Source organism: Pan troglodytes, chromosome 6 (assembly GCF_028858775.2).
Source record: "Pan troglodytes isolate AG18354 chromosome 6, NHGRI_mPanTro3-v2.0_pri, whole genome shotgun sequence".
NCBI lineage: Eukaryota > Metazoa > Chordata > Mammalia > Primates > Hominidae > Pan > Pan troglodytes.
In genome coordinates, this window is record NC_072404.2 from 51,560,217 (window position 1) to 51,586,817 (window position 26,601).

At 48.5% G+C, this 26,601-nt stretch overlaps 1 protein-coding gene across 5 annotated transcripts in view; it reads left to right on the forward strand.

Annotated features, from left to right (window-relative positions):
- The window catches only part of ADCY1 (adenylate cyclase 1), a 142,283-nt gene extending 116,183 nt beyond the window's left edge, over window positions 1-26,100 (forward strand). Inside the window, exons 15-22 of one of the 5 annotated variants that reach the window (XR_001714513.3) lie at window positions 12,115-12,231; window positions 12,339-12,485; window positions 13,186-13,284; window positions 17,007-17,121; window positions 19,185-19,309; window positions 22,259-24,139; window positions 24,510-24,564; window positions 24,980-26,100. Coding sequence is in view for 2 of the 5 variants with exons in the window: in XM_519081.8 (XP_519081.3) it covers window positions 12,115-12,231; window positions 12,339-12,485; window positions 13,186-13,284; window positions 17,007-17,121; window positions 19,185-19,309; window positions 22,259-22,561 (906 nt within the window). In the remaining 3 variants the exon portion in view is untranslated. Of the gene's footprint in view, window positions 1-12,114; window positions 12,232-12,338; window positions 12,486-13,166; window positions 13,285-17,006; window positions 17,122-19,184; window positions 19,310-22,258 lie in introns of those variants that run through there. The other 4 variants (XR_001714512.3, XR_001714511.4, XM_519081.8 and 1 more) reach the window with 4 other exon arrangements.
- The last annotated feature ends 501 nt before the right edge of the window (window positions 26,101-26,601 follow it).

Below are 26,601 nucleotides of genomic sequence, written 5' to 3' on the forward strand. Positions count from 1 at the left end.
GGAGGTAGAGTGGGTCTCCAGGGGGCTGTGCATGTATCACAGCCTGGGCTGAGAGCGGAGGGCACACTCTAAGGGGGTGAGTTCAGGAGCCCTTATGATGCTTGGACTATTTGAAAGACAGGGGCAGGCACAGGGCATCTCCAGGCTGGTGTGGCACTTGGGGCAGCCAAAGTGGGAACGGGCCCTAGAACCAGGGAACAGAGAGGGCTGCCTGATAGAATTCACCACCTTCAGCCGGGAGACGCAGCCAGTCCGCAGCAACCATGCAAAGAGGAACTGGGAATGCTCTCCTCCCTCGCTACTGGCCCCTGCTCCTGCTCCCCATTGGCCAAACCTGGCCGGAAGTAGGAGGCCCAGGACCCTGTTGGTAGAGTCCTTGGACTGGCCTCCCTGGGACAGAACTGGTGGGGAATGGACTGCAGATACAGCACATACCTGCCCTGGAAGGGAGATCTGGCCAGCTGCAGTTTGCTAAAGCCACACCAGGTAATAGGAAAAGAGCCTCTTTATGATGGGCTGTGTTGCTGAACTTGGTCTTAGTTTGGCTCTGGCTGGCTATCCAGGGTGATCCAGCTGGCTGGTCTGGGAGGATATGTTGACCCAGCCATCAGCTGGCCTCTCTGGGTTCAGATCTTTTTGTTGCAAAAACCTACTCAGAGCTTGAGAAGAATGGACTTGGGATGAGCTAGAAAAACTGGAACAGCCCAGGCCCATGAGATCTGGGGTTTCCAGGTTATTTACTAGGGTGCCTGGTTGGTTCCTCATTCTCAGACAGCAGAGTTGGGCCTTGGCTATGACTCTTCCAGTTGAGGGACACTTCTGGGAGAGACATTTTCTCTCATCTGGGTTGACATGGCTTTTTCTTGGCTTTGGTGTTCTTTGAAATGTTATTAAATGCAGTATTTGACCCTGCCATGTCGTTCTCCATCCAGTGACACCCCCTAGCAATGCCCAATGAGCATACCAGTAATTTTAGGGCTAGAATATGCATTCCTGGGCCTTGGGGCAGCCCGGGCAAGTCTGCGGATCCTTGTGCATGCGTGTCACAAGAAAGGGTTGCCCACATGGAGTATACTGCCATGTTTGTCCACAGATAGGTAACAACAAATGCCACCTGCTTTCCCATAACCCTAGCAAAACACAGAACTTTGTAGACTTTGCCTGTTTGCCCTTGGACATTTAGGTATGTAGTACAAACATTAGAGTGCCTCAAACTATTGCAAAATTGCCAGGCCAAACACTAGGTAGGTTAATTATTTACAGAGACTGGATTGATTGTCCAAACCTGCACAAACAGATAGGCTTTTCCCTTGGGAGGCATCTTCAGCCTCTTCGCCTGTAAACTCTTGTATGCTTTTGTTCCAGTGTCATTTCTTTCTTTGCATTCAGTAGATAATCATCATGGCAATTATAATTTCAATGTTTATGCTATTTAGTATAGAATGAAGTTAAAACAACTTATTCCTCTACCAATAAACGCTTAATTCGATGGTAATTCCCATTTTGCATTTGCCATTATTAACATTTAGAGGGAAGGTTTCCTAAGATGTGGTCATGGCATAGACATGGAATTTCTGGTGGCAGAAGCTAAGTTAGAGACCTGGTTCCACCTCTTACTCTGGTCACTTGTCTTCTCCACACATGTGACAGTGACACTTGTCTCTCAGGGGGTTGTGGAGGAGTTTATGTCATATAAAGCCATGGTCATCATGCTTCTTGGACCCTGAAATGTTGTACGCTTGTTAGTCGTCATCTTGTTCTCTGTTACTGGCCGTAGGTTTCACATCTGGCCTTTGGGTGAGTACATCCTCACAAACAGCTTTTATGGAGGGAGAAATGGTTCCAGATGTATCCTAGCTGCATCCTGCAGCACACTTCTATGGAAACCTCCGAGGAGCCAAACCTTGGTGCGTAACCTCAGGACCCCACATCCATCAGGCCCCACGCCCACTGGAAATACACCCTTTGCCCATCTGAGAGTGCACACACAGCCTCTGGCAGGCATCCACTCTGTACCTACACACAAAGTGTTACCACCTGCCTCCATCCAACAGGTGCTTATTGGGCACCAAAGTATACCTAATCCTGTGCTGGGAACGCCCACATGGTTGAGGTGTAACCCCTGCCCTTGGGTGCTCACAGGCTGTTAAAGGAATCAAACACAAGCCACAGAAAATTTCAGTACAGTGAAGGGCGTGCCATGTAAAATGTAGACAGGACCCTGACCCAGGTAGGTTGGATGTGATATCATTTAAATGTAATACCTCACCCCTGAGGCTTAAAGGATGAGTAGGAATTAGCCAAGGGAAGGGCAGAGTGCTAGGTGGGGTAAGTATGTCTGTCTCGTGAGATGCTTGTTTTTATTGTTATTTTAAAAAATCAGTTCATAATACTGTATTGTGTACTTGAAATTTGGTAAGATAGCAGATTTTAAGTGTCCTCACTGCCCCCATCCCAGACACACACAAATGGTAACTGCAGATGGTGATAGATTTGTTAAGTAATTTGATCGTAGTAGTTATGCGATGTATACATATAGGAAACCATCACATTGCACACCTTAGATATATACAGTTTTTGTTTGTCAATTAAATATTTCAAAATAAAAAAAAATACTAAGCTCACAAAGACTTACCAAATCTGGATCTCAAGAGCAAGAAATTAAATGTTGGTCAAAGGAAAAAAAGGGTCTTTCAGTAATGTTAGAGGGTAATAAAGGGGTCAGTTTATCAAGAGGACATAGTCCTAAACATTTATGTACCTAAAACAGATCATCAAAATACATAAAGTAAAAATTGATAGAACTGCAAGAAATTCTTCTATCTATAATTATAGTTGGAGTTTCCAACATTCCTTTCAAAAAGCGATAGAATCGCTAGACAGAAAATCAGTGACAGATTACAACACTTAAGAACACTGTCAACCAACTTGACTTAATTGACATTTATAAAACACACTATCCAACAGCAACAGAATATGCATTCTATTCAAGAACACCTAAGTATGAACAGTACAGCAAGTCTCAAGAAATTCAAAAGGATTCAAATCATACAAAGTATGTTCCTTAACTACAATATAATTAAATTAGAAGTCCATAACAGAAAGATCTCTGAGAAATCCTCAGCTAAAGAATACACTTCTTAATAACTTTTGGTTCAAAGAAGAAATCAAAAAGGAAATTAGAAAGTAATATGAACCAAATGAAACTACATATGAGATCAACATTTGTGGGGTTCAGCTAAAGCAGTACTTGGAGGAAAATGTATAATACAAAGCACCTGTATTAGAAAAGAAGAAAGGTCTCTCTCAAATCACCTTAAGAAGCCAGAAAAGAGGAAATTAAACCAAAAGTAATCAGAAGAAATTAAATAATAGAGACCAGTTTCTATAAATGTTTAAGGAATAAAATAACAAGGAAGTATTATAATCAATTTTATCTCAATAAAATTGACAACTTACAGGGAAGGATACAGATCCTTTGGGTCTTGCTTTTCACCTTTGTTAGGAAGAACCAGAGGAGCATTAATTCTCAGACGAATTTTGTCCACTCCTGAGGCAAAACCCTTTTCAGTACTTTACCTAATGCCTGGTGAATTATAAGGTTTTTTATTCTTGCCAGTGGAGGCAGGAACAATTCTCAGCATTGCATGAACTTTGGGGGTTGTTCCCTACAGTCCTTTCCCTAACCTGTGCTAATCCCTAGATGGTTCTTTCTCTAGCCTGTGCTAATCAGTACTCAACTAGAGACTTGAAGAGACCAGAACACTCTGTCCTCTCTGGCATTTTCCCTTTGAACTCAAGCTGCCTTGGGTTTCCAAGCCCCCTAGCCTTGTCAAATCTGGGAGACCCCTAGGCTCCACATGCACTGTCTCTACATGCGGCCTGGAAACTCTTCCAGCAGTATGCTGGGCCATTGCAGGCCTCATCACTTATTCCCATCACTCAAGGATCACTGTCTTTCATTGCCTCCTGTCCAGTATTTGGAAAGCTGCTGTTTTATATATTTTGTGTGGTCTGCTTGTTGCTTGTAGGAGGGCAAATTGAATTCCTGTTACTCCATCTTTTCCAGAAGTGGAACTTCATGTGGCCATTTAAGTGTCTTTGACCCCAAAACTGGTCGTTATCCCCATGTAACAGGTGAGGGCCAAAGTAAATGGCCAAAGGTCAGAACCGAAATCTGCCAAACCCTAAATGGGCACTCTCATGGACGCCATGCATGACATGTCTCAGAATCCTTCTCCTGCCAAGTTAAGTACCATCCAGAATGGAATGGCATTCTCATGAGAACTGTCTCTAGGCAGAATCCTGTGAACACAGCCAAGAATTAGAAGTCCTCAGCTCTGAGGTCTGTGCTTCTCCCTCCACAGCAGTCAAGATTTCATATGCATGTGTGGCTGGAGGGTTTCTCTGAAAGGTTAGATCTGGGTTAGAAGGACGCAGCATAACTTCAACATAGAGCAAAAGCTCCAAAGACCCCAGAAGTTGCTTTCTGCCCACAGTGTGGACTGTTCGTGGAGAGCAGTGTGGTAGCAGTGTGGCAGTCACTGTGCAACAAGAAAGAAGATGTCTGTGGTGTGTCTCAATGCCATGTTGGGCTTGAGCACGTGAAGTTCACCTGCAGGCCCTAACTTGAGCACAGCACAGTTTTGCTAATCTATGACCAGCCTACAGAACCCAGTACTGCTAATGCAGGCACCTCTGTGTTCTTCTCAAGAGTGTGGAAAATAGCACCTCAATTCCTCCCTGGTTCGAAAAGATAGAGAAACGGTAAGTCCAGACTTTCTGATGAGGAAATGGAGCCTTCTGCTTTAAGGCACCAGAGGCCGTCTGAAACAGCAGACCCACCGGACATCCCCCAGGACATCTTTCTGTCATGGAGTGTGGCTGCTTTGCATTTTTTTCTGTGTGTGCGCAATGAAAAATCCAGATTTTCGGCCGGGCGCTGTGGCTCACGCCTGTGAGCCCACGCACTTTGGGAGGCTGAGGCGGGCGGATCATGAGGTCAGGAGATCAAGACCATCCTGGCTAGCACGGTGAAATCCTGTCTCTACTAAAAAATACAAAAAATTAGCCTGGCATGGTGGCAGGCATCCGTGGTCCCAGCTACTCGGGAAGCTGAGGCAGGAGAATGGCGTGAACCTGGGAGGCGGAGCTTGCAGTGAGCTGAGATCACCCCACTGCACTCCAGCCTGGGCGACAGAGCTATACTCCGTCTCAAAAAAAAAAAAAAAAAAAAAAAAAAAGAAAGGAAAAGAAAAATCCAGATTTTCTGCAACAGTTTGTTACATTTATAATCACAAAGACCATGTTTAGCACAGTTAGTGTCCATGTGGAGTGACTGGGGCCTCTCTTGCCTGGCTAGTGGTTGTGGAAACAAGGGAGCTTGTGCTGGCAACACGTGCTCAGGGTCAGGCTCTCAGCCCTCCCCAGGACCGTTCAGCTTCAGAGTGCTCCCCTGTAGGATGGCCTCCCTCACATTCTGAGTGGGTAAATTCACAGTGGCCTCCCCAGCTCTGAGGCCTATGCTTCTCCCTACACTCTCCTGCATCTTGCAAGTAGAGCAAAAGCTCCAAAGACCCCAGAAGTTGCTTTCTGCCCACGGGCTGCTGCTGCTAGTCAAGGGAGGAGAGGAGAGGAGACTCGAGGAGTGTGGAAGACAGAATGCCATGAAGGCCCTGGGCAGGTGTTGTTTGCTCCTCAGAAAGGAGTAATTTATTCTAATTAAGGGGCTGAAGAGGACTTCCTGCAGGAGGTAGTATTGGACCAGGCCTTTCACTGTGGCAAGAAATGCTGACTTTTCTGAAAAGGGTAATTTTGGTTACTTCCCTGATTTCAATGTCTGACATTTTACCCTGGAAACTTCAGTCACTGAAACTGAGCTTGATCAATTTCCAGCAGATCCTAGCCCCACATTTTATATTGGTGTAAGTGGAAATTCAAAGCTAGGAAAGAGGACTCTCATAGGGCCTTCACTTCGTTAGACAGGGTGTCTTCTGCTTATGGAGTCTGGATGCTGTCTTCCCAGCCTCGGTTTCCCTCCGTGTACAGTGACGGTGGACCTCGTGAATCACTGAGAGCAGATCTCTCAGAGGCAGGACCAGCTGTGCCCACTGCAGCCTCATAGTTTCACTGTTAGCACGAGCTCTCTTTACCTTTTTTTTTTTTTTTTTTTTTTGAGATGGAATTTTGCTCTTGTTGCCCAGGCTGGAGTGCAATGGCATGATCTTGGCTCACCACAACCTCTCCCTCCCGGGTTCAAGTGATTCTCCTGCCTCAGCCTCCTGAGTAGCTGGGGTTACAGGCATGCGCCACCACGCCTGGCTAATTTTGTATTTTTAGTAGAGATGGGGTTTCTCCATGTTGGTCAGGCTGGTCTTGAATTCCTGACCTTAGATGATCTGCCCGCCTCAGCTTCCCAAAGTGCTGGGATTACAGGCGTAAGCCACTGTGCCCAGCCCTCTTTACCTTTTAAAATGGCATCCCCATCTTGCTTCCTGTCTGAAACACTGGACACAGCCCTGCCTCCAACTACTATGTTGACTCATCCTAAGAAAAGAAGAGCTACCAAGCATTTCAGCACAGCAAAACTTTCAGCTCAGAAGCTCCTTAGGAGTAAAGACTTCATTGTCAGAAACAGAGCCAGCCTCTGCATTCACCACCACCGGTCCCAGCATTTCTGTGGGGGTTGGATGTTGGATAGTCCTGGTTTATTTGAGCTGATTTGCCCTCCAGCTCATGAACTCCAATTCCCCCAGCTATGACATCACCACAGCCTCATTTATACCACAGGGCCATGGATGGGACAAACACATCATGAGGGCTGTGGTCTGCCTTTTTATTTCTTGGAAAGAGAAATGCAACAAGATGCTAAGAATTTTATAGAAAACCACACATGCATGTGTGCATGCACACACAAACACACATACTCTCTTACACACACACACACACACACACACACACACACCACTTATGGACTTCCTAGGGCAGTGTGGAACATGTACATGTGCATGCCTGCATCCACACATTGTAACTGCAGCATTTGAAGGCTTATTCTCTCATTTTCTAATAAAGGTCAGGGATAACATTTTTAATTCATTGAATTGTTCAAATTTAAAATTAAGATTTCTCTTTAATGTAGTAGAATAATGTAAATCACATTTCTCCTCATGAAGCCTTAACCGAAATGCATTTTTGATCTAAAAAGGGCTTTTCATCTGTTCTATGCTAAAAGGGAAGTGGAGCTGATTGGAGCAGCAGGCAGCAGGGGCCTGCATGAGAGAGAGGCCTGGGTTTAGGGGATGGCCACCTGTTGCATTGGCAGGACTTGATGGGTCTGAAGTGCTGAGTTGGGTGCCCGGTGAACAAGGATGCTGAGCTGGGGGCCCTGGTGTTCAGATTAAGAACACCTGCACCACACTCAGCCTGCCCCATGCTGTAAACAGTGCTTGTAAAGTCTTGTGCTTTGGCTGGAAAAATAATTAGTGAGAAGCAGGCATGTGTTCATGTTATGTGGTCCCTGCGACCTCTCCCCATGCCTCACCCTCCTATCAAGCTGGTCATTTTCATGCATGACCATGGTCCTATGGTTTGAGAAGAACACAGAGTAGGAGCTGGCACCAGAGTGGCCCCTGGTAGGCTCAGGTTCCATGCTCACTGCAGCCGCTGAATTGATAGAAAAAAACTGGACAAAATAAAACTGAACTGTCATTCTGTGTTTAAAATACAGTCTTTTGAGCATACAGCCAGCTGAGTACCAGCTCATGGTGTGAGGCCTGGGGAGTTGGCTGGGAGCCCTGCATTTGGCTAAAGCCCTACCTCCAGCCAGTGCCCTGCCTGGGAGAAGCCTTAGCCAGCTTGCTGGGCTCAGCCTGGACATCCAGGCAGAGAGGGACCTTCAAACCAGTCACCAGTAAGAGGAGTGACCGAAGGAACTGAAAGTAGGATGTAGGGTGAGGACATTTCAGTCCTTCCATCCTGGTACAGCTGGCCTCTGGAGCACACTGAGGACAGAACCAAGGCCTCTGGACCAAAGATCCAGGGAGGGAGATTTTCATTCAACGTATGTTGTCCAGCGGCTTGAGAGTTTGAGGTTGGATGAAGCTGACATGTATAGTAGTGAGTCCCCCATCTCTGTGAGGTGTTCAAGGAAATGCAGATAACTGCTCAAGGAGATTAGGTAGACTGGATTCATTAATTACTTTAGGGGTAAGATTACCTTGAAAAATGCTTCTTGGAATACTGATATTTGAGGGAAATATCAAAGCAGCCTCCCGAGCAGCCAGGGTGAGAGCTGCGGACAAGGTGGAGAACGTGTGGTGGTTGTGCACCTCTGCTGGGGGACGGGAGGGTGGGAGGCTGGTAGTTGGTAGGGGCACATCAGGGACCTAACTACATGGGAGGGAAGGAGAGTGGAAAGTGGGAAATACTCCAGAGTTCAGCCCTGTAGAGTTGCTGCCTACTCCTGGTACTCTGAGGTCGGGCTAGGTTGCGCAGCAGTCGCAGGCCTCCTGAGGGTGCCAGTAGTGTTCCTCAGATAGGACGAGTCATCTTCTCACTACATGTCTGATGCAGTACAGCAAGAGGATCATGTCATCCTTGTCCTCCAAGATCCAGGCCAGTGGACACCGGAGCTTCCTCAGTCCTGCAGCACAGAAGGGGGGCTGTGAAGTCCAGGCTGGCCACTGAGGGTCCAGCCGGAAGCCCCCCTTGGTCTCTCTGGTTATCAAAGGCTGGGACTGCACAATCCTCTTTGTCCCTGAAAGTCAGTGGTGAGCATTAGGGACTTCTACCCTAGAGCCCTGCAGGGAGGAGAGAAGCCACTGGCATCCATTCTGGGGAGACTCACTGGGTCAGGGCATGTGGCTTTGCCCCTCTGGTGTTTCTGCCCTCTTGACAACAGTTATGGGGCTACTCTGGACATGTGCACCCTGCCCAGCCTGCCCAGCCAGGGTCACCCTGAATCTCAGGATTCATCCGTCCTTGGAGCAGCAACACCATGCAGAGACGTGCATCACTTCTTACTTGCTTGCTCTGATCTTTCTGTGTCCCGTCGGTGGCGTGGGTCACAGAGTGCCTCTTGCTTAAGGGAAAACCAAGTGTCAAAGAAGCTGAACATGAAGCACTTCAGCCCCAAAGTTAGAGACTAAGTTCCTCTAACCTGGGGGCTGAAGACTATTGTCTTAGCTGCTGCTGTGCTTGGAGAAGTTCCTTTCCCTCTGCACTTTCCCAAAAGGAGGTGTTTGTGGACCCTGGGATGCCCGCAAAGAGGGGTGTGTGCACCTCAGGACACTGGATGGTTCAGTGAGGTTTGGGGAGAGGGCATCACAAAGTCTATTTATAGTGATTGTATCTGAGAATTAAGAAATGTTTTTTCCTGATGTTGAAGAATGAACTGGCAGTGCTGACCTGACACTGGCCAGATGCCCTGTGTCACTTGCAGGAGGGAGGCGGGGACATCACTTCTGAGACAGAATGAGGACAGGACCACCCTCCCTTGGCTGTTCCCTTGTAGTAAACACGTTGTTGATTCCAGGTTCTGTGGTTACTGGTCTTGTTATTTAGAAGACTCTGTCAGGGTGACTGTGGGGGTCACTCATAGCACATGTCGGCACACGGGGAGTTGCCAACTTATGCTGTTTGTTATTTTGTTCTCTTTTCCAAATGACAAGCCCTCCAGGCTGTGACCTCTCTGAGGCATCACGTAACTATCACTAGATGCATCCTGGTCAGTGATTTCTGAAACAGAAGGACAATTGAGAAGGGAAATACCTTTTGAAAGAAACTGTGCCATAAAGAGAACATTCTGAACATGGAGGTTGGATGGACACGTCATTTTGTTGACAGGAATAATGTGTGGTGCCCACTAACTCTTTCTTAAGAATAGAGTTTCCTGGTGGGAAAATCTTATAGACTGAGAATTTCAGTGGATTTTCATCACATTTGTTAAAATATATAACAATACAACTTCTGCTTGGTTCGTGAAAATAAGTGGCACAGGGAAAGACAGACATTTCTCAGTCAAATTTCAACAAAGACCTTTGCATTTGTGGATGGATTAAGAGATATATGATGATTTGGGAAGGACAGCAGCTCTGATAGCCCATTAATCCAAACGTGGAAATAAGCAGAATGTAGACACAAATTTTTAAATCACAATGCCATAAACCTAGATTATGGTTTTTAATCAAAGCATATTCAATTACATTGTTTTCACTAAAATACTATTAACATTAACAATGGTATTTTGGAGAGAGCAGTAATTTTTGTGCCACTAATAAATAAAACAAAGCTATTATTTTAGAAAATATTCTTTACTTTCTGTTTATGTCACCCTTTACAAACCTTTCTTTTGTGTATATTGAAGCCTGATGTGTTAACACATAATTAATAATGTGGGTCCTATAGAGAGGTGTTTGTCCAGAATGTCATTATTGATGAGAACATGAGTTGAAAGCAGCCCCGGAGACCATCTGAGGCTGGAAATTGAAGGTTTCTGACCTTTGAGCATGACCCAGAATAAGTCAGCACTGTGCCCAGACAGCCGCTGCGTGGGCAGAGCGTGGCTCCAGCCCATCTGGGCAGCCAGACCCCAGCTCTGGTCTGACCGGGAAGGTTATGGTCCCTGGGTTTCTTTTGTCCTCATCTGCTTCTGGTCTATGCTCCTTAAGGGACAGGAAGAAACACCTGGTGCCGTCTATCTCCATGGGTCGCACTGATTCGCTGGCATTGTCTTCCCAGAACACACTTGCACCAGGCCTGCCCTGCATGCCCTGCCTGGCTTCACACACACCCCCATCCTCGTACCTGGCCCTCAAGGCTCGGGGCCTCGTCATCTCTATCCTTGGAAATCTCCACTTCTCTGTTTTAACTGGTGGAATCACTGTGTGCAGTCTAGCGGCATATTCGTGGCCAGCTCAGCTCTGATAATATCAGTACTGCCAGAAAGCAGCTGTGCTCTTTAGGCTTAACTAAGGGGCGTGCTGTCCCCTCAGCCCTTGTTAAGTACAACCCTACAAGTGTTCCCTCTAAAAGTGGGTGTGTTACACCCATACACCCATTTTACAATAAGGAAACCACGGCACAGTGAGGCTGCATCTGCTGGCTGGGTCACCAGCCACCTAGGGGGACATGAACCAGGGGAGCTGGCTTCCAAACCATGGCTTGTGGTGGCCAGGCCATGGGCCGCTCCACAAGGGCAATCATTGCACAGTTTTTACTACATTCAAGAGTTTGATGCCTCCATAAATGCTGACACATACTTAGAGTATTCCCCAAGCTTCACTCCTTTCAGGAGTTGGGTTTTGTGTGAGGAAACACAGGGACCCCGGTGGCTTCTGCCTCCTAGGGCTGTGCTGGGTCCTGCCAAGAGCACTTCTTGAGCCCTCACAGTGGTCTGTGAATGGGGCCTTTGCTGTCAGCTTAATCAGTCTCTGCAGGGTCCTACAGCTAGCAGTAAGCAGGCTGGGACTCACCTGCTCCTGCCACCTGCTCTGCCGTGTCCTCTCCCCATGGTGGGACCCTTTGGGTCTTTACTCTTTGCCCCAGGGGGCTGGAAGTCGGCACTCAGATGAGCTCATTGGCCCTGGATCTGCCCCTGCCCTAGGTCCCTGCAGGGTTCTACTTGTCTCAGTGCCCAGAGGGATGTGGCTCTAGTGAAGACCAGAGAGATTCCAGAGGAAACAGGAGCCTTAGGAAGGTGTCTGCCCCACCTGGGCGTGAGGCATTCTAGGACAGGTGCCCTGCGGGGCACATCAGGAGCTGCCTGGGGGCTGGTGGAACCTGTGGATGGGCACATGCCTGAGAAAGAGTTGCTGTAGCATCTGGTCCCTAAGGGGTGGCAGAGGGCAGGGCGGACCCTGGAAATGAGGTGAAGCCATAGTTTGTCCTTTGGACATTCTAGCAGATGAGGTGGTGACTTAAGCAGACATCTGCAGATCTTCCCTACCCAGTAACATGGATCTAGTCTTGCATCTAGTGGGGAGGAGGGACAGGAGCGTGGATGTAGACCATCAGCACACCTGGAGTCCAGTTTGGATGATTAGAAGGAAGTGTGCGGTGGGGACAAGTGAAGGCAGCGTGAGTGGACGGGACTAATGGAGGCTCATGATACCCCAGGCAGAGGAGGAGCGAGAGGACATGGAGAAGGTGAAGCTGGACAACAGGCGCATCCTCTTCAACCTCCTGCCGGCCCACGTCGCCCAGCACTTCCTCATGTCCAACCCTCGGAACATGGTGAGCACCCAGCCTGCTCCTGGCCAGCACTAGCCTGACACTGCTCTGGCCACCCCCCTCCGCGCTCACCTGGCTGACCCTTCCTGACCCATCCTTTGAACTTCCAGGACCTCTACTACCAGTCCTACTCCCAGGTGGGCGTCATGTTTGCCTCCATCCCCAACTTCAATGACTTCTACATCGAGCTGGACGGTAACAACATGGGGGTGGAGTGTCTGCGGCTTCTCAACGAGATCATCGCCGACTTTGACGAGGTGAGGCTGTGCGTCGCCATCCTGACCCCGCCTGGTTGTGGTGGTGCATCCTGCTGCATGGGCAGAGCGTGTCTCACAATATGTCACATTCTTCGTAGCTGGAATGAGAGAAAACAAATCCCGGGAAGCACAGGCATTCTGTCTCCTTTGGGATCCAGACCAACCATGACAGGAGAGAAGGGGGTCTTGACTCTAGGTTGGGGGGCCAGGGCCACTGGGTGGGGCTGGGTGTTTGTCCTCCATGTTGTAAATGTCAGGGCTGGGACATCTACAGTGGCCAGGGCTGGGCACCCTTGTCTACAGATGGGCAGGCAGGTGGGCGCCTCCAGGCCCTTGTCTACAGATGGGCAGGCAGGCACGCACCCTTGTCTACAGATGGGCAGACAGGTGGGTGCCTCCAGCCTCCAGGCCCCCCCGACAGCCAGCCAGGCACTGTGGCAGCCCCACCACCCCTTGTCATTGGACCTGATTCTCCTGGTGGCTGCGAGCTCACCTGTTGGGGACAGGAATGTGTCCTGTACTGTCCTGCCTCACCTCTTCTTGCCAGTGTAGTCCTAGAACTTGTCTGCCCAAAGCAAAGAAGACATGTTGCTTTCCTGATTGTGTCCATCGGCTCTGCTGTTGCTCCTGGGGGCTGACGGCTGCAGCGACTTTTCTCAAATGTTATGTCATGTTTAACAGTTTTATGTTTTAAACAAAGCTCATGGAAAAAGACTTTTACAAGGACATAGAGAAGATCAAGACCATCGGGAGCACCTACATGGCCGCTGTGGGGCTAGCGCCCACCTCGGGGACCAAGGTGAGTGCAGCCTGGCGCTGCCTGCTTGGGGACTGGGTCCCAGCTCTGCCCTAAACTGCTCTGGGACCCTGGGTAGCTTCCACACTGGGGTTTGTTTGCCCTCTGTGTTGGATTACGGGAGCAGCTTGAGTGCTGTTTTTGTCCGTGGCTGGCTCTCTCCAGACACAATCTCCTAGGGAAAGTCAGCACAGAAGGCACCGGAGCTTCCTCCAGCCCCAGCCCTGCCCTGCTAGACACCTCCCCCCAGAACGCTCACCCTGCCCCTGCTCCATTACCTCCCACACTGGCCCACCTCCTCAGCAGCCCAGTCCCTCCCCCACCAGCCCCCATCTTCCTCCCTGCTTGCCCCTCTCTTCTCCTCCCATCAGCCTTGCACTCTCCTTTTCCACAGTAGAACTATGAATAAATACAAATAATTATTCTGAATAGGTCTAGATTTATTAAAGAAGTTGAATCAATAATTAATAATCTTCTGAAACAGAAAGCACCAGATTGAGATACATACACTGGTGAATTCTACCAAATATTTAAGGAAGAAATTACACCAATTCTCTACAATCTCTTCCAGAAGACAGAAGCAGAAGGAACACTTTCTAACTCATTCTGTAGGCCAGCATTACCTGAATACCAGACCCAGACAAAGACGTAATAGAAAAAGAAAATTACAGACCAATATTTCTCATTAATATAGATGTATAAACCCCCAACAAATATTAGCACATTGAATTCAATAATGAATGGAAAGAATTATATACTAAAACTGCATTGGATTTTTTCCAGATATACAAGGCTGTTTTAGTATTCCAAAATTCATGAAATTTCATCAAATCAACAGGATAAAGAAGAAAAATTACATAATCATATCAATTGATGCAGAAAAATTATTTAAGTCTAACACCCATTCCTGGTTTTTTAAAAAAACTCTCAGTGAACTGGCAATAGAAGACAACACCTCAGTTTGATTTAAAAAATTTTGCAAAATACCCATAGCTTGATATACCTAATGGAGGGAAACTAAATGCTCTCTAAGATGAGAAGCATGGCGAGAATATCCTCTCTCACCATTTCTATTCAACATTTTACTGGAAGGCAGTAAGACAAGAAAGAAAACAGAAGGCATACAGACTGAGAAGGAATCTGCTTGCAGATGACATGACTATACGTAGAAAATGCAAAAGAATTAACAACAGCAATAACAGAAAAAAGCCCCTGGAACTAAGAAGCAATTATAGTAAGGTTCCAGGATATAAAGTGAATATATAAAAGCTCATCATTTCTCTGTATGCCAGCAATGAACAATTGGAATTTGCAATTACAAACAAAATGCCATTTATAGTAGTAGCCAAAAAAATGAAATACTAGGTATAACTCTAACAAACTATGTACAAGATCTATATGAGCAAAACTATAAAATTCTGATGGAAGAAATGAAAGATCTAAGTAATTGGGGAGTCAGTGTTCCTGCATCGGGAGAGTCAGTATTGTTAAGATGGCAGTTCTTCCCAATTTGATTTATAGATTTAACACAAGTACAATCGGAACTCCACCACCATATTCTGTGTCGTTGACAAAATGATCCTAAGTTTTTATGGAAAGTAAAAAGACACAGAATAGTCAACACAATATTGAAGCAGAAGGACAAAGCTGGAGGACTGACACTACCCAACTTCAAGACTTACAAAGCTGTAGTAATCAAGACAGTGTGGTATTGGCAAAAGAATAGGCAAATAGATCAGTGCAACAGACTAGGGAGCCCACAAATAGACCCATAGACATACAGTCAACTGGTTTTTGACAAAGGAGCAGTAGCAATACCATGGAGAAAAGATAGTCTCTTCAACAAACAGTGCTGAAACAATTGGACATCACATGCAAAAAAAAAAAAAAAAATGAATATAGATGCAGACTTTACACCCCTCACAAAAATTAACTCAAAATTGATAATAAGCCTAAATGTAAAATGCAAAACTACAAAACTTTTAGAAGATAACATAGAAGAAAAATCTAGATGACCTTCAGTTTGGCAATGACTTTTTAAATACAATACCAAAAGCATGATTCATGAAAGAAAAAATTGGTAAGTTGGACTTCATGAAAATTAAAAACTCCTACTCTGTGAAAAATATTGTTAAGAGAATGAAAAGTCAAGTCACAGATTAGGAGAAAATCTTTGCAAACCACCTATCTGATAAAGGACTTGTATCTATAGTACACAAAGAGCCATTACAATTCAACAAGGGAGAAAAAAAAACCCCAGTTAGAAAGTGGGCAAACAATTCGAACAGGCACCTCACCAAAAGAGATGCAGATGACAGATAGGCATATGAAAGGATGCTCAGCATCGTATGTTTTTAGGGCTTTGCAAATGAAAACAACAATAAAATATCACTAGATACCTGTTAGAAGGGCTGCAATCCAAAACACTGACAAGACAAATGCCGGTGAGGATGTGGAGCAACAGAAACTCTCCTTCATTGCTGGTGGGAATGCAATCTAGGACACCCACTGTGAGAGAGAGTTTGGTGGTTTCTCACAAAGTTAGACATAATGTTACCATATGATCCAGCAATTGCGCTTTTGGTATATATCCAAATGAAATGAGAACTTATGTCCATGAGTATTCATAGCAGCTTTATTCATAATAAAAACTGGAAGCAAACTAGGTATCCTTCAGTAGGTGAATGGATAAAGAAATTCTGGTATATCCATAAGGTAGAATATTATTAAGTGAGAAGAAATGAGCTATTAAGTTATGAAAAGACATGGAGAAGCCTTAAATACAATTGGCTACATAAACCAGTCTGAAAAGGTTACATACTGTATGATTCCAGCTGTATGAAATTCTGGAAAAGGCAAAACGGTAGAGACTGTAAAAGGATTAGTGGTTGCTGGGGGTTGGGGGAAAGGTGGAATGAACAGACAGCAGGGAGGATTTTCAGGGCAGTGAAACTGTTGTGTGTAATACTGTCATAGTGGATAAATGTCATGCATTTAGAATGCATAGAATGGACAATACCAAGAGTGAACCCTAATTAAATTATGTACTTTGGTTAATATCAATATTGGTTCATCAGTTGTAACAAATGTGTCACACTTAGGTAAGATGTTAACAATAGGCGAAACTGTGGGGAGAAGGGATATATGACAATTCTGTATAATCTGCTCAACTTACCTATAAACCTAAAATTGCCCTAAAAATAAAGTCTGTTAATTTTTAAAAAGCATTAGTTTCCTGATTGTGAGAACTAATAAAATTCCCTTTAAAAATAAAAATTAGAGACCTTACAACTGTTACTGTTTCACAAGAGAAAGGACCTTGTCGCACACATACATGATGATGTAGCCTCAATCTCGAGGGAAATTGCCTACTCCCTGGCATGCATCTCTGTCCTTGTTTTGCTCATTTGCAATGGCCATTAGCAATGCTGTCCAAGCAGGAGTTTGAGCACCTGGTCTCCCACTCAAAAGGGCTGCCCTACCCTATTCCTGCAGGCAGCCTTGGGTGGGCCCTGTCTCTGCCCCTCAGGAGCCCCTGGGGCTTGGCCAATACCCTGCCTCTCTCTTAGTCTCCTACCTGTAGAATGGAATGATAAATGTGCCTATAGCCAGGCACTCAGAGTGCCTTCCTCTGAAAGTGCAGCTGTTGGCCACTGCAGGTTGGTCCCTGGCCCCCTCTTGCCTAGCACTCCCCAGATGTAGTGACCCCGTCTGTTTACACCTAGGCTAAGAAGTCCATCTCCTCCCACCTGAGCACGCTGGCGGACTTTGCCATTGAGATGTTTGACGTTCTGGATGAAATCAACTACCAGTCTTACAACGACTTCGTCCTCCGAGTTGGTATGTGGCTCTAAACCTATCCTGTCCATCCATGTGGAACACCTTCCTACACCCACCTAGGGGTGGGATCAGCTGATGAGGTACCCTGGTCTTACAGGAAGGAGGGTGGTGCCACCCAGGAGGGCATGGGGACCTGTGTACCGAGTTGCCCCTGGAAGCTGCTGGTGGAAGGTGAAGATGCTTCAGAAAGTGACTTAGACTTTGAAGATTCATTGTCTAGCTCAGGAAACACATTAGAAATCTTGATTGTCCTGGAGACGTTCAGATGCTCCTCCAAGTCCACACTTAGCTGAAGTAAAATGCTCTTTTCCCTGTTCGCCAGCCATGGCTACATAGTTGAGGCCACATGGGCTGTCCAGAAAGAGGCCTTGACGGGAGCCCCACTGTGCGGACTCTGGCCGCCCTGTGTCTTCTCCAGGCTCCTTCCCTCACCTGTGTCGTGAGGAGGAAAAACCATTGGATGCCCCAGTTCCTTTCTAGCTTTTATAAAACTATGATTTGTTGTTGTTTTTTTTAATCATAAATTCACTTTTTCTTGAGATGTAGACAGTTTACCAGAAATAAATTCTACTAGTCCAGGATACAGTTAAACTAGAGGTTCATGGTTGTTTTCGAATTCAAACATCCAGTAGCCTTAAAAACAAAACTTGGAGCTGCGTGTGAGTGTGAAGGGTGGTAGGTGATCCATTTAGAGCATGTGGAGTTCTGATGTCCTGAAAAGCAAGCTCGGCTTTAGGCATGGTGTCTGGCCAGAGGGCAGGGGCAGAGTGAGCCAGCTGGGCCCTGGGCTCTGGTGGGCAGAGCTACTGATGTGCCTGAAAATCAATCTGATGGTGGGTCGGGGAAATTCTGCTCCTCACTTTCCAATGACAAGACCAGCTGGCAAGCCCAGCCCTGTGTCTCAGTGTCTGGTCATGCAGTGGGGCTGGACAAGGATCTCTCGGGGCCCTTCTGCCCATCAGGCTGGTGCCAGCCTAGTGTTCTTTATGTGGGTGGGGAGTCTGGGGTTAGCAGAGGGTGCTCCCTAACTCCCACCAGCTCCAGCCATCTGGGAAGTGGTCCTTTGGGGTTCTTCTCTGAGTTTACCATGCCCACCTTCCCCAGCTCACACCACTGTGCCGCCTGCTCTCAGGCTCCTCCTATGCCATGCCAGCTCCCCATTGCCCAGGATGTCAGAGGAATTTTCTAGGACAAGCTCAGAAAAATTAGTCCACAAATATGGAAGGGGAAGATAGGAAGTGGCTTCGGTCGAGGCCAGAAAGCTCCAGTTGCAGGAGGTGGCTGCCAGCAGGCTGTAACAGGAGAGCTGACAGCACGCTTGGTCCCCCTCTGTCCTGCCGAGGATGGGCCGGACGTCACAGCCTGGTATGTGCCCTACTTACAGGGAAGGAAGTCCAGGCTCAGAGAGGGTGAGTGCTTTGCAGAAAGTTGCACAAGGGGTGACTCAAGTTCGGGTGTGCCTGGGTTGTCGCGATGCTGTCCAGCTGGTCTGCAGCTGTCTGGAGGCCAGTTGGACACTGACCTACAAAAAGAGAAGGTACTCCCTCTCCTCCCTTCAGAGCATTCTGCACCATCTTGCTTAGTTCTGGGGCCCATACTCTAAAATAGCCATAAGGTCACATTCTGAGAAAAGGTCCGGAGCTGCTATTTTTCTGGAAGAGAGGATGCACTTGGAGACATACCCTGTAATCACAGATACTGAAAGGCCACACTTCTGAGTGGCTCCCCTGGTAGGGCTCAGCACAGAGGCTGCTATTCCAGGAAAGGGGACTTTTATTTAGGATCAGGACTCGTTTTGAACAGCCAGTGCTGTTCCCCAGTGCAGTGGACAGTGTCGTAAGGGGACCCTGCCCAGGGGAGCCCGTGCAGCAGGGCAGCTGCCTCTCTGGTGCTGTGTGTGATGCTTCAGGAAGGAGCCTGGTGCTAGGTGACCCCAGGAAACAAAGCCCTGAAAGGAGCAGCCTTTCCTCCACCAGGAGCAGCATCAGGTGCATTTGGTGGCCCTGGTGGGGTGAGTTACACTTTTCCCGCTGATGACAGGTCATGCGCTGGCTGTTTTCTAGGCATCAATGTTGGCCCTGTGGTGGCTGGAGTGATTGGCGCTCGCAGGCCCCAGTACGACATCTGGGGAAACACAGTCAACGTGGCCAGTCGGATGGATAGCACAGGGGTCCAGGGCAGAATCCAGGTCAGTTCACCAAGAAACCCCTAAGGCATGGGTGCCCATTCTTCAGGTGAGGAAACTGAGGCACAGGGGGCCAGAATTGAATCCCCAGTCTACAGACCGTAAGTGGCAGGGCAGAAAGAGCTGCATATTTCAGTCTGTCTGCTCTGGAGGGCATCCTGGCCCGGGCATCTTGATTTTGCTGTTTGGTTTGTCATTTAGCCTTGGGGGCTGGCTCCTGAGTGACCAAGTGCAGCGGTGGGAGCACTGAGTCACTGGGTCCTGCTGCTGGTCCCAGCAGCCTGGTGGCTCTCATTCACTCTGCACATCCCAGGACTCCGGACTCCACCAGCTGCCATAGGAAGGAAGGGCTTTCTTGTGTGTTTGAAGGGAGGGTGCTGTGCATGTCCACCTCATCTGAGGAACTTGTGGGCAGCTCAGGTGGCCTGACACATGGTGGCTGACACCCTCTAAAAGCCATGGAAAGGTTTAGAAGGCAGCAGCCTCCGCTTTTCCTCAGTGTGGAGGAGTGTGGTTCGGCTTCTGGGATTTCCCTGGGAACAAATTTGAAACTTGACTCGGTCTTGATGACCACCAAGATGAAGCCCTTACAACTAAGATGGAGACTGTGAGGGGCCACACAGCCCTGCAGCCACCCTTGCTGGGAACTGCAGGCCTCCAGAGGCCATGGAGGGAAGGCTTGGTCCCCAGGCACGTGACAGCAGCTATTCACGGGGGCAGTTTAAGGGACAGGTAGGCCAAAATATTCATGGAGCTCTCCTCTCCTGCTCAAAACATAGATGGGGCTTCCATGGAGCAGTGCTGCACTTCTGCATTCTCTTTTTTAAAATTTCTTTTATCACAGTAAGGTATACACTGAATTTGTCGTCTTTTTTCTAGGTGTACGGTTGAGTGGCATTAAATATATTTACATGGTTGTGCAGCCATCACCACCATCCACCTCCAGAACTTCGTGCTGTATATATATATATACACGTATGTATACACATATACACATATATACACACACATATATGTATATATACATATATGTGTGTGTATATACATATGTGTGTATATATACATATATGTGTGTGTATATACATATATGTGTGTATATATACACATATATACATAAATGTGTATACAGCACGAAGTGTAAATATATATACTTATACTTTTTTTACAATGTACTTTTAAAAATATACAATATTTAAATATTAATATTAATTTTTATTAATATTATATATTAAATATATAAATATATTTAATATTATATTAAATATATAAATATATTTAATATTATATTAAATATATAAATATATTTATATATTATATTAAATATATAAATATATTTATATATTATATTAAATATATAAATATATTTTATAATTTTATAAATTTTTATGTTTTAAATTTTTATTTTAAATTATTTCAAATTTTAAATATTTTATAATTTTATTTAAATAATAAAATTAAATGTTAAATATATTAAATTAATATTAAATATATAAATATATATATACTTACACCTTTTTTTTTTTACAGTGTACTTTTTTTTTTACAATGACTGTATCCTGCACCCTTCCGCAGGATTCCCCCAAAACTGGACTTGCCAGGGGAGAACTTCATGGGAGCCCCATCCTGCCCACCCCAGCCTGGCCCCTGCCCCGAACCAACATTGCATTTTTAAGTTTCTAAAATCAGTTCTGGGCCTGCCACTGTCCTATTTTGCCCCTGCCTAACACACAGACTGTTCACTGGTGGCCTCTGTCCAATCCCCAGCCAGGTGTCTCCTGGCTGCCCAGGATATCACCCTTGCACTCACAGGGCCTCTGTCCTCCCTCCCCTGCTTGGGCTTCCTAGCACCCCTGTCACACTGACGGGGGCCAGCCTCCCCAACTCTGGGTATTAGAAGGTGGGATTGGCATGGATTTGGTTCTTTTAACAAAAGATGCCAGGGTTTGAATGGACTGTGTGTGGGAGAGTGAGGAGCAGCCAGGGAGATAGGGAGGAAGAGAGGAAGTTCCAAGATCACACCTCCAACATAATGCAGAGATACCAGTCATGTCCTCTGTTCACAGGACTCATTGCATTTAGTAGAAACTATTTTCTCATCTTTTATCTTTTTCCTAACTTTGTGAAGCAGAAATTCTTTGAGCTAAAATACTGGTTGCGAACCTGTCAAGAAATGTCTCTGTTTTCTCTGGACAGTTTGCCTGCTGCCCTCCGTATGCTGGTCCCTCCCTCCCCTGACTCAGGGTTGCAGAGGCAGCTATGCCGGGGTCCTGTGAACTGGCTGGTTTGCAACCCCACCGACACCATGCTGCTGCCCCCAGCAGTGAGTTGGAAGTCAGGCTTTGCCCTAGACTCTACTCTTTGCTGCCCCTTCCAGCTGAGGGGGGTACCTTCTGCCCCCTACATTCTGTATGCCCTACTTGTAAATGTCCCTGGCTGCTGAGGTGCCAAGAGTCCCGAACCCAGAGAGTCTACCCTACTCTTCTCTGTTCTAGCATCTGGAGCTGGGTCCCACACAGCCTCTGGCATGGAGTGCATGGAGCCACCATGGAAGCTCACATCCAGACCCTGGTGCTAGGTCCCTACAAGCAAGCCCTGCCCCACTGCCTGCCTGTCTGGGTGCTTCCTGGGCCACCCTTTCTGGCTCAGTGAACATTGCCTCCTCCTATTGTCCAGGGAAGAGGCAGTGAGACTCCCCTGGGGCTGGCCCCTTAGACTCCTCCGAGTCCGCTGGGTTGTCTTTGCAGGGCTGTGTCTTTTTTACATAGTGACCCAAGTGATTTCAGCAAGAGTAGGGGCCCTGGCTGCCAGGCTGAGCTGGGAAAGCCACATCCCAGTGCCAGGGTTGGGCAGTCAGGGTGGACAGCAACAGATGCAGGATGGAGTGTTTTGGTCTCTTCCCAGAGGAGTCCCCCTCATTGCCCTGAAGTAACACTCACTTCTCTCCATCAACAGGTGACTGAGGAAGTCCACCGGCTGCTGAGAAGGTGCCCCTACCACTTTGTGTGCCGAGGCAAAGTCAGTGTCAAGGGCAAAGGCGAGATGTTGACATACTTTCTAGAAGGCAGGACTGATGGAAACGGCTCCCAAATCAGGTCCCTGGGCTTGGATCGGAAAATGTGTCCATTTGGGAGAGCTGGCCTTCAGGGCAGACGTCCCCCGGTGTGCCCCATGCCTGGCGTCTCAGTCAGGGCTGGGCTCCCTCCACACTCCCCAGGCCAGTACCTGCCCTCTGCAGCAGCTGGGAAGGAGGCTTAGTGGAGCCCACGTGGGCCTCTGGGGTGCACATGGGGTGGGAATGCTCCGGGGGTGACACAGGCCACGGTGGCTCCAGCCAGGACCAGCCAGACCAGCAGAGCAGGGAGCCACTTGCCAGGGTGGAGGAGGAGCATTGTCCAGGCGTGGCCTGTGGCCCGAGGGCCAACCACCAAGCAGACACAGCACAGCAGTGACTCGGTGAGGGGAGGACACCCGACTGTGCACACTTCCAGGCCTCCCTGGAGAGGTGTCCACTCCATCCTTCCCTCCGTGGCGTAGGGAGCACTGTTTCTTTCCAGCAAGCCTGTTCAGGTTTGGCCAGGTCGGCGTCAATGTAAGGACCTTCAGAGCATCCACCAGGGTTACAGCAAGAGCCACTGAGGTGTGGCTGGCAGAGCGACTGAGGAGCTCTGCGAGAGTGTGCCCTCTGAGACAGCCCTGTCCGCCCCGCCCAGGTGGGACCTGACATACAGCCGGCTCCAGCCCTGGGCAGCGGCTTCAAGAGCCAGAGTGGGAAGTCAGGCCTCTCTGGGAAGGTCACAAGGCCTGGGGTTGTTCACACCACAGGCACAATACAGAGCTGTCCACTCTTGAACTGGACGGTCTGGGGAGAATTGAGAAGCTGCCTCTCACTGCATGGATAGTGGTGGCTGCTGGCTTTCAAGCGTGGTTTTTTGCTAAGAGCCAGAGGCAGGTCTTCTGGAGTTCTCAGGGGGGCCCTGTGACCCCCTCTCCACCATGGCCAGCATCGGCTTCTTGCTGCACCTGTGCATTCTCCACCCCTCCGCCAATGGCTTCCAGCTCCTAAAACACCTGGACATTCCCCATCCTGCACCGGCACTGTGTTTGTTCAGAGAAAACGAAGGGTGTCATTTCTTCTTTTCCCTGTGGCATCTTGGATCCTTTACATTTAGCAACAACAGTGTGAGGCTCCACTTCTGTTGAATACGAGCGGCTGTCACACCCATGAGCAAGTTTCCTTGATGGAAGATGGTGTTTCTCCAGCAGAACCAACCCTCCAGGACGAAGTTTCAGAATTGGCTGATGGTCGTGAGTGCAGGTGTCCCTGTTGTAATTTGCAGGGAAATTGACTGCAGGTGATAGTGTTGATGTCTGACGTCTGACAACCTCCTATGTGCATGTCTAAATAGTCACAATGAAGATGAAAATAAGGATGAGGGGGACGGGGTCCAGGAGGGCCACTGGGAAGGCACTATCCAGAAATAGTGGACGGAGGTCTGGCATGTGGAAACCTTGGATCTCGGTCACAGGGAGGAAGGCAGCTAGAAATGGGAGGGAAGCTTCTGGGTAGGCACCATAGTAGGGGAATGTCTAAAGACCCACTGCTCTGAGATGTGGTCAGAGAGGTTTCTGTGGACTACAGATGAGGCCTGAGCCCTGCCTATGCTCAAAGCCAGCAGGGTTGGGGGTCCGCCTCCTCACTGCTCCTCAACAGCTGTAACCCTTTCCTGAGGGCCCCGACTTTTCAGAATAGGAGCAGAGAGAAGCCCAGACTTCCTTCCCTGGAGTGTAGACCTGTGTGTGGGACCTGCTCCAGTCTGATCCCTGTCCGCACAGGTGGGTGATGTCCTTGGCTGCTGCCATCAGAGGCAGGCCCCTGCACAGGGAGGGGCTGACCCTGCCTCAGCTGTGTGGCCATGTGGGGGCAGTAGGGGCCTGGGCCATAGCTGGGGGAGGCCAGACCCTGAGGGCTTTGCAGGGCAGCCAGTGCAGTGATGCCTGGCGCTTCCAGCTGAGACAGGAGTCCAGACAGAGGTGGGCAGGGTGGATGGCTTCGGGCAGGGAAGGCGGGTAGAGGCTGCATGTGGGGGCCCCTGTCTGCCTGTCCTTAGGGTGTGGATTAGGCTGTGGCTTCTGTGATGGTGCAAGAGGCAGGATGGTCTCCAGACACCTTCTTGCAGAGTGATTTTGACCAATGCCTTTCCAGCACCTTCCCCTGGTTATGACAGGGAGCTCCCAGGCCAGGCCACATGACCCCACAGGTAGGCTGACCCCATGGACCCACTGGAGACTTTGAGGGCAGAGCTCGGGCACCTTTCATCTTCCTTGGGTGGTCCTCATGTCGCTGTCCGCTCATGTTCCTGGTGTTCTGGCATCACCTTGTGCCGGTGGGGGCTGGGCTCCCGTGAGGTCCTAGGGCAGAAGGAGGTGCTTGCAGGGCCTCTCGCTGCTACTGGGACATCCACAGGACCTAATGTTTATGTGGAATCTCCAGGCTGCCATCGAGGGCTCCTGAGCTCATCCTGAGGACCCAGGGTCCGTCTGAGCCGGCTGTGGGCTGAGATCCTGGCTGGGGCCCTGCTGTCAACCTCTCCTCCAGGCCCTGCCTTGTCCCTGCTCCTGTGCTTTCCTCTCTTCAGGACAAATGGTTTGTCCTTATGGTCCCCTTTCCACTAGGATTTTCTCATCCTCATCTGTCTATCCCAGCCGGATTTGAAGCAGTCACTTCAGACAGGAGCCACAGGGAGCCTGTGAGGGAGTAGTGCGGTGGTGGTGAGTGTGGCTGCCCTGGCTCCCCCAGCTCACCGTGGTGCTGTCCTTGACCCACAAGCTGTTGAGAAGGGTGCAGAGCCCCTGGCACAGCCAACCCTGTTGCCCCCAGTGCCGCTGCCCACCTTCGGCCATCCAGGTGGTGGGTAGACAGAGAAGTGAACCCCAAAGGTGTCCATGCCCCAGTTCTAAGCCCTGTGGCCAGGTGCTGTCACACAGCAAAGGGGACTTTGCAGGTGGAATTAGGGTTAGGGATCTAAGGATGGGAGGGGAACTTGGTTTATCTGGGTGGGCTCAGTGACCCCTTGGAATGGCTGAGGGAGGCAGGAGAGCCTGGAAAGATTCGAAGTGTCACAGAGATGGTGCCGTCATTGCTGGCTTAAAGACAAGGGGCCAGGAGCCAACACCAGAGGCCACTCCATAACCCCAGCGCCAGTCAGCAAGGAAGCCAGGTGTCGCTCACACAACCAGAAGGAGCTGAGTTTGGCAACAACCCAAGTGAGCCTGAAGCAGATTCGCCCCAGAGCCTCCAGGCGTGAGTGGAGCCCAGTCCAGCGACACCTTGGTTTGGCCTGTGAGACTGAGAAGAGAGCCAGCCACGCCGTGCTGTGCCTGGGGTCCACAGAGCCGGGAGGTCACACATGTACGTCCTGGAAGCTGCCCAAGGTGTGGCCACTTGTAGGGCAGTGAGAGGAAGCCGTCGCGGGGACCATGCTGCCTTCTCTGGGCTCACGACTGTTCTGGAAAGGACCCCATGGCAGACTTGGCAAGGTCTCCACTTCAGGGGCAAACATCTCCATCATCAGCAACTCCAAACCCCAGCCACTTCCTGGGAATTCAGGAACTGTGTTTAGCCATAATGTTCCTTGGGGTTTGGTGAAAAACAACTTCCTTTTTATTTGTGGGAAAACTGTATTATATTGCCTTATTTATTTTTAATCATGTACAATATTCATGTACAAATGTTAGAGCCATTCGGGTAGGATTCTCTCTAAATTATTTATTGAAGAGGCTTTGTAAATAGTGCACCAGTGACAGGTGCTGCCTGTTTACTCGTACCAAAAATGAAGACAAGCCCCACACCCACCTCAACCCCTGCTTGGCCATGCTGTGGCCCTTTGGAAATGACCCTGTGTGCTCCCCTCGCGACCCTTGCATGCCTTTCATGCCTGATGCCGTAGAGTAGAACACAGCCCCGGAATGCTTCCAGTTGCTTGCAGGGACCATGCCGGCCCGGGTGGTCCATGCTTGCGGGGTGTCTGTATCCTGCAGGAGGACGCCCCTACAGACCCAGCAACCCAAGTTGCCAGCCCGTGTTTCTCAGACTTTAAAGCCACCAGGGCTTCTGGAACACCTGTCATAGAAGCAATAACTCTAACTCTATACTGTAGAGATGAGTCTGGTCCGAAGCAGATTAGTAATTTAGAGATAAGCCATGCATACAAGTTTGCCCCATTCTCTGGCTTGGGGTTGTGGGAGGCGGGGAGCTGCCACTCCCAAAGCCCCCACCCCTTCCTGAAGACCCAGCT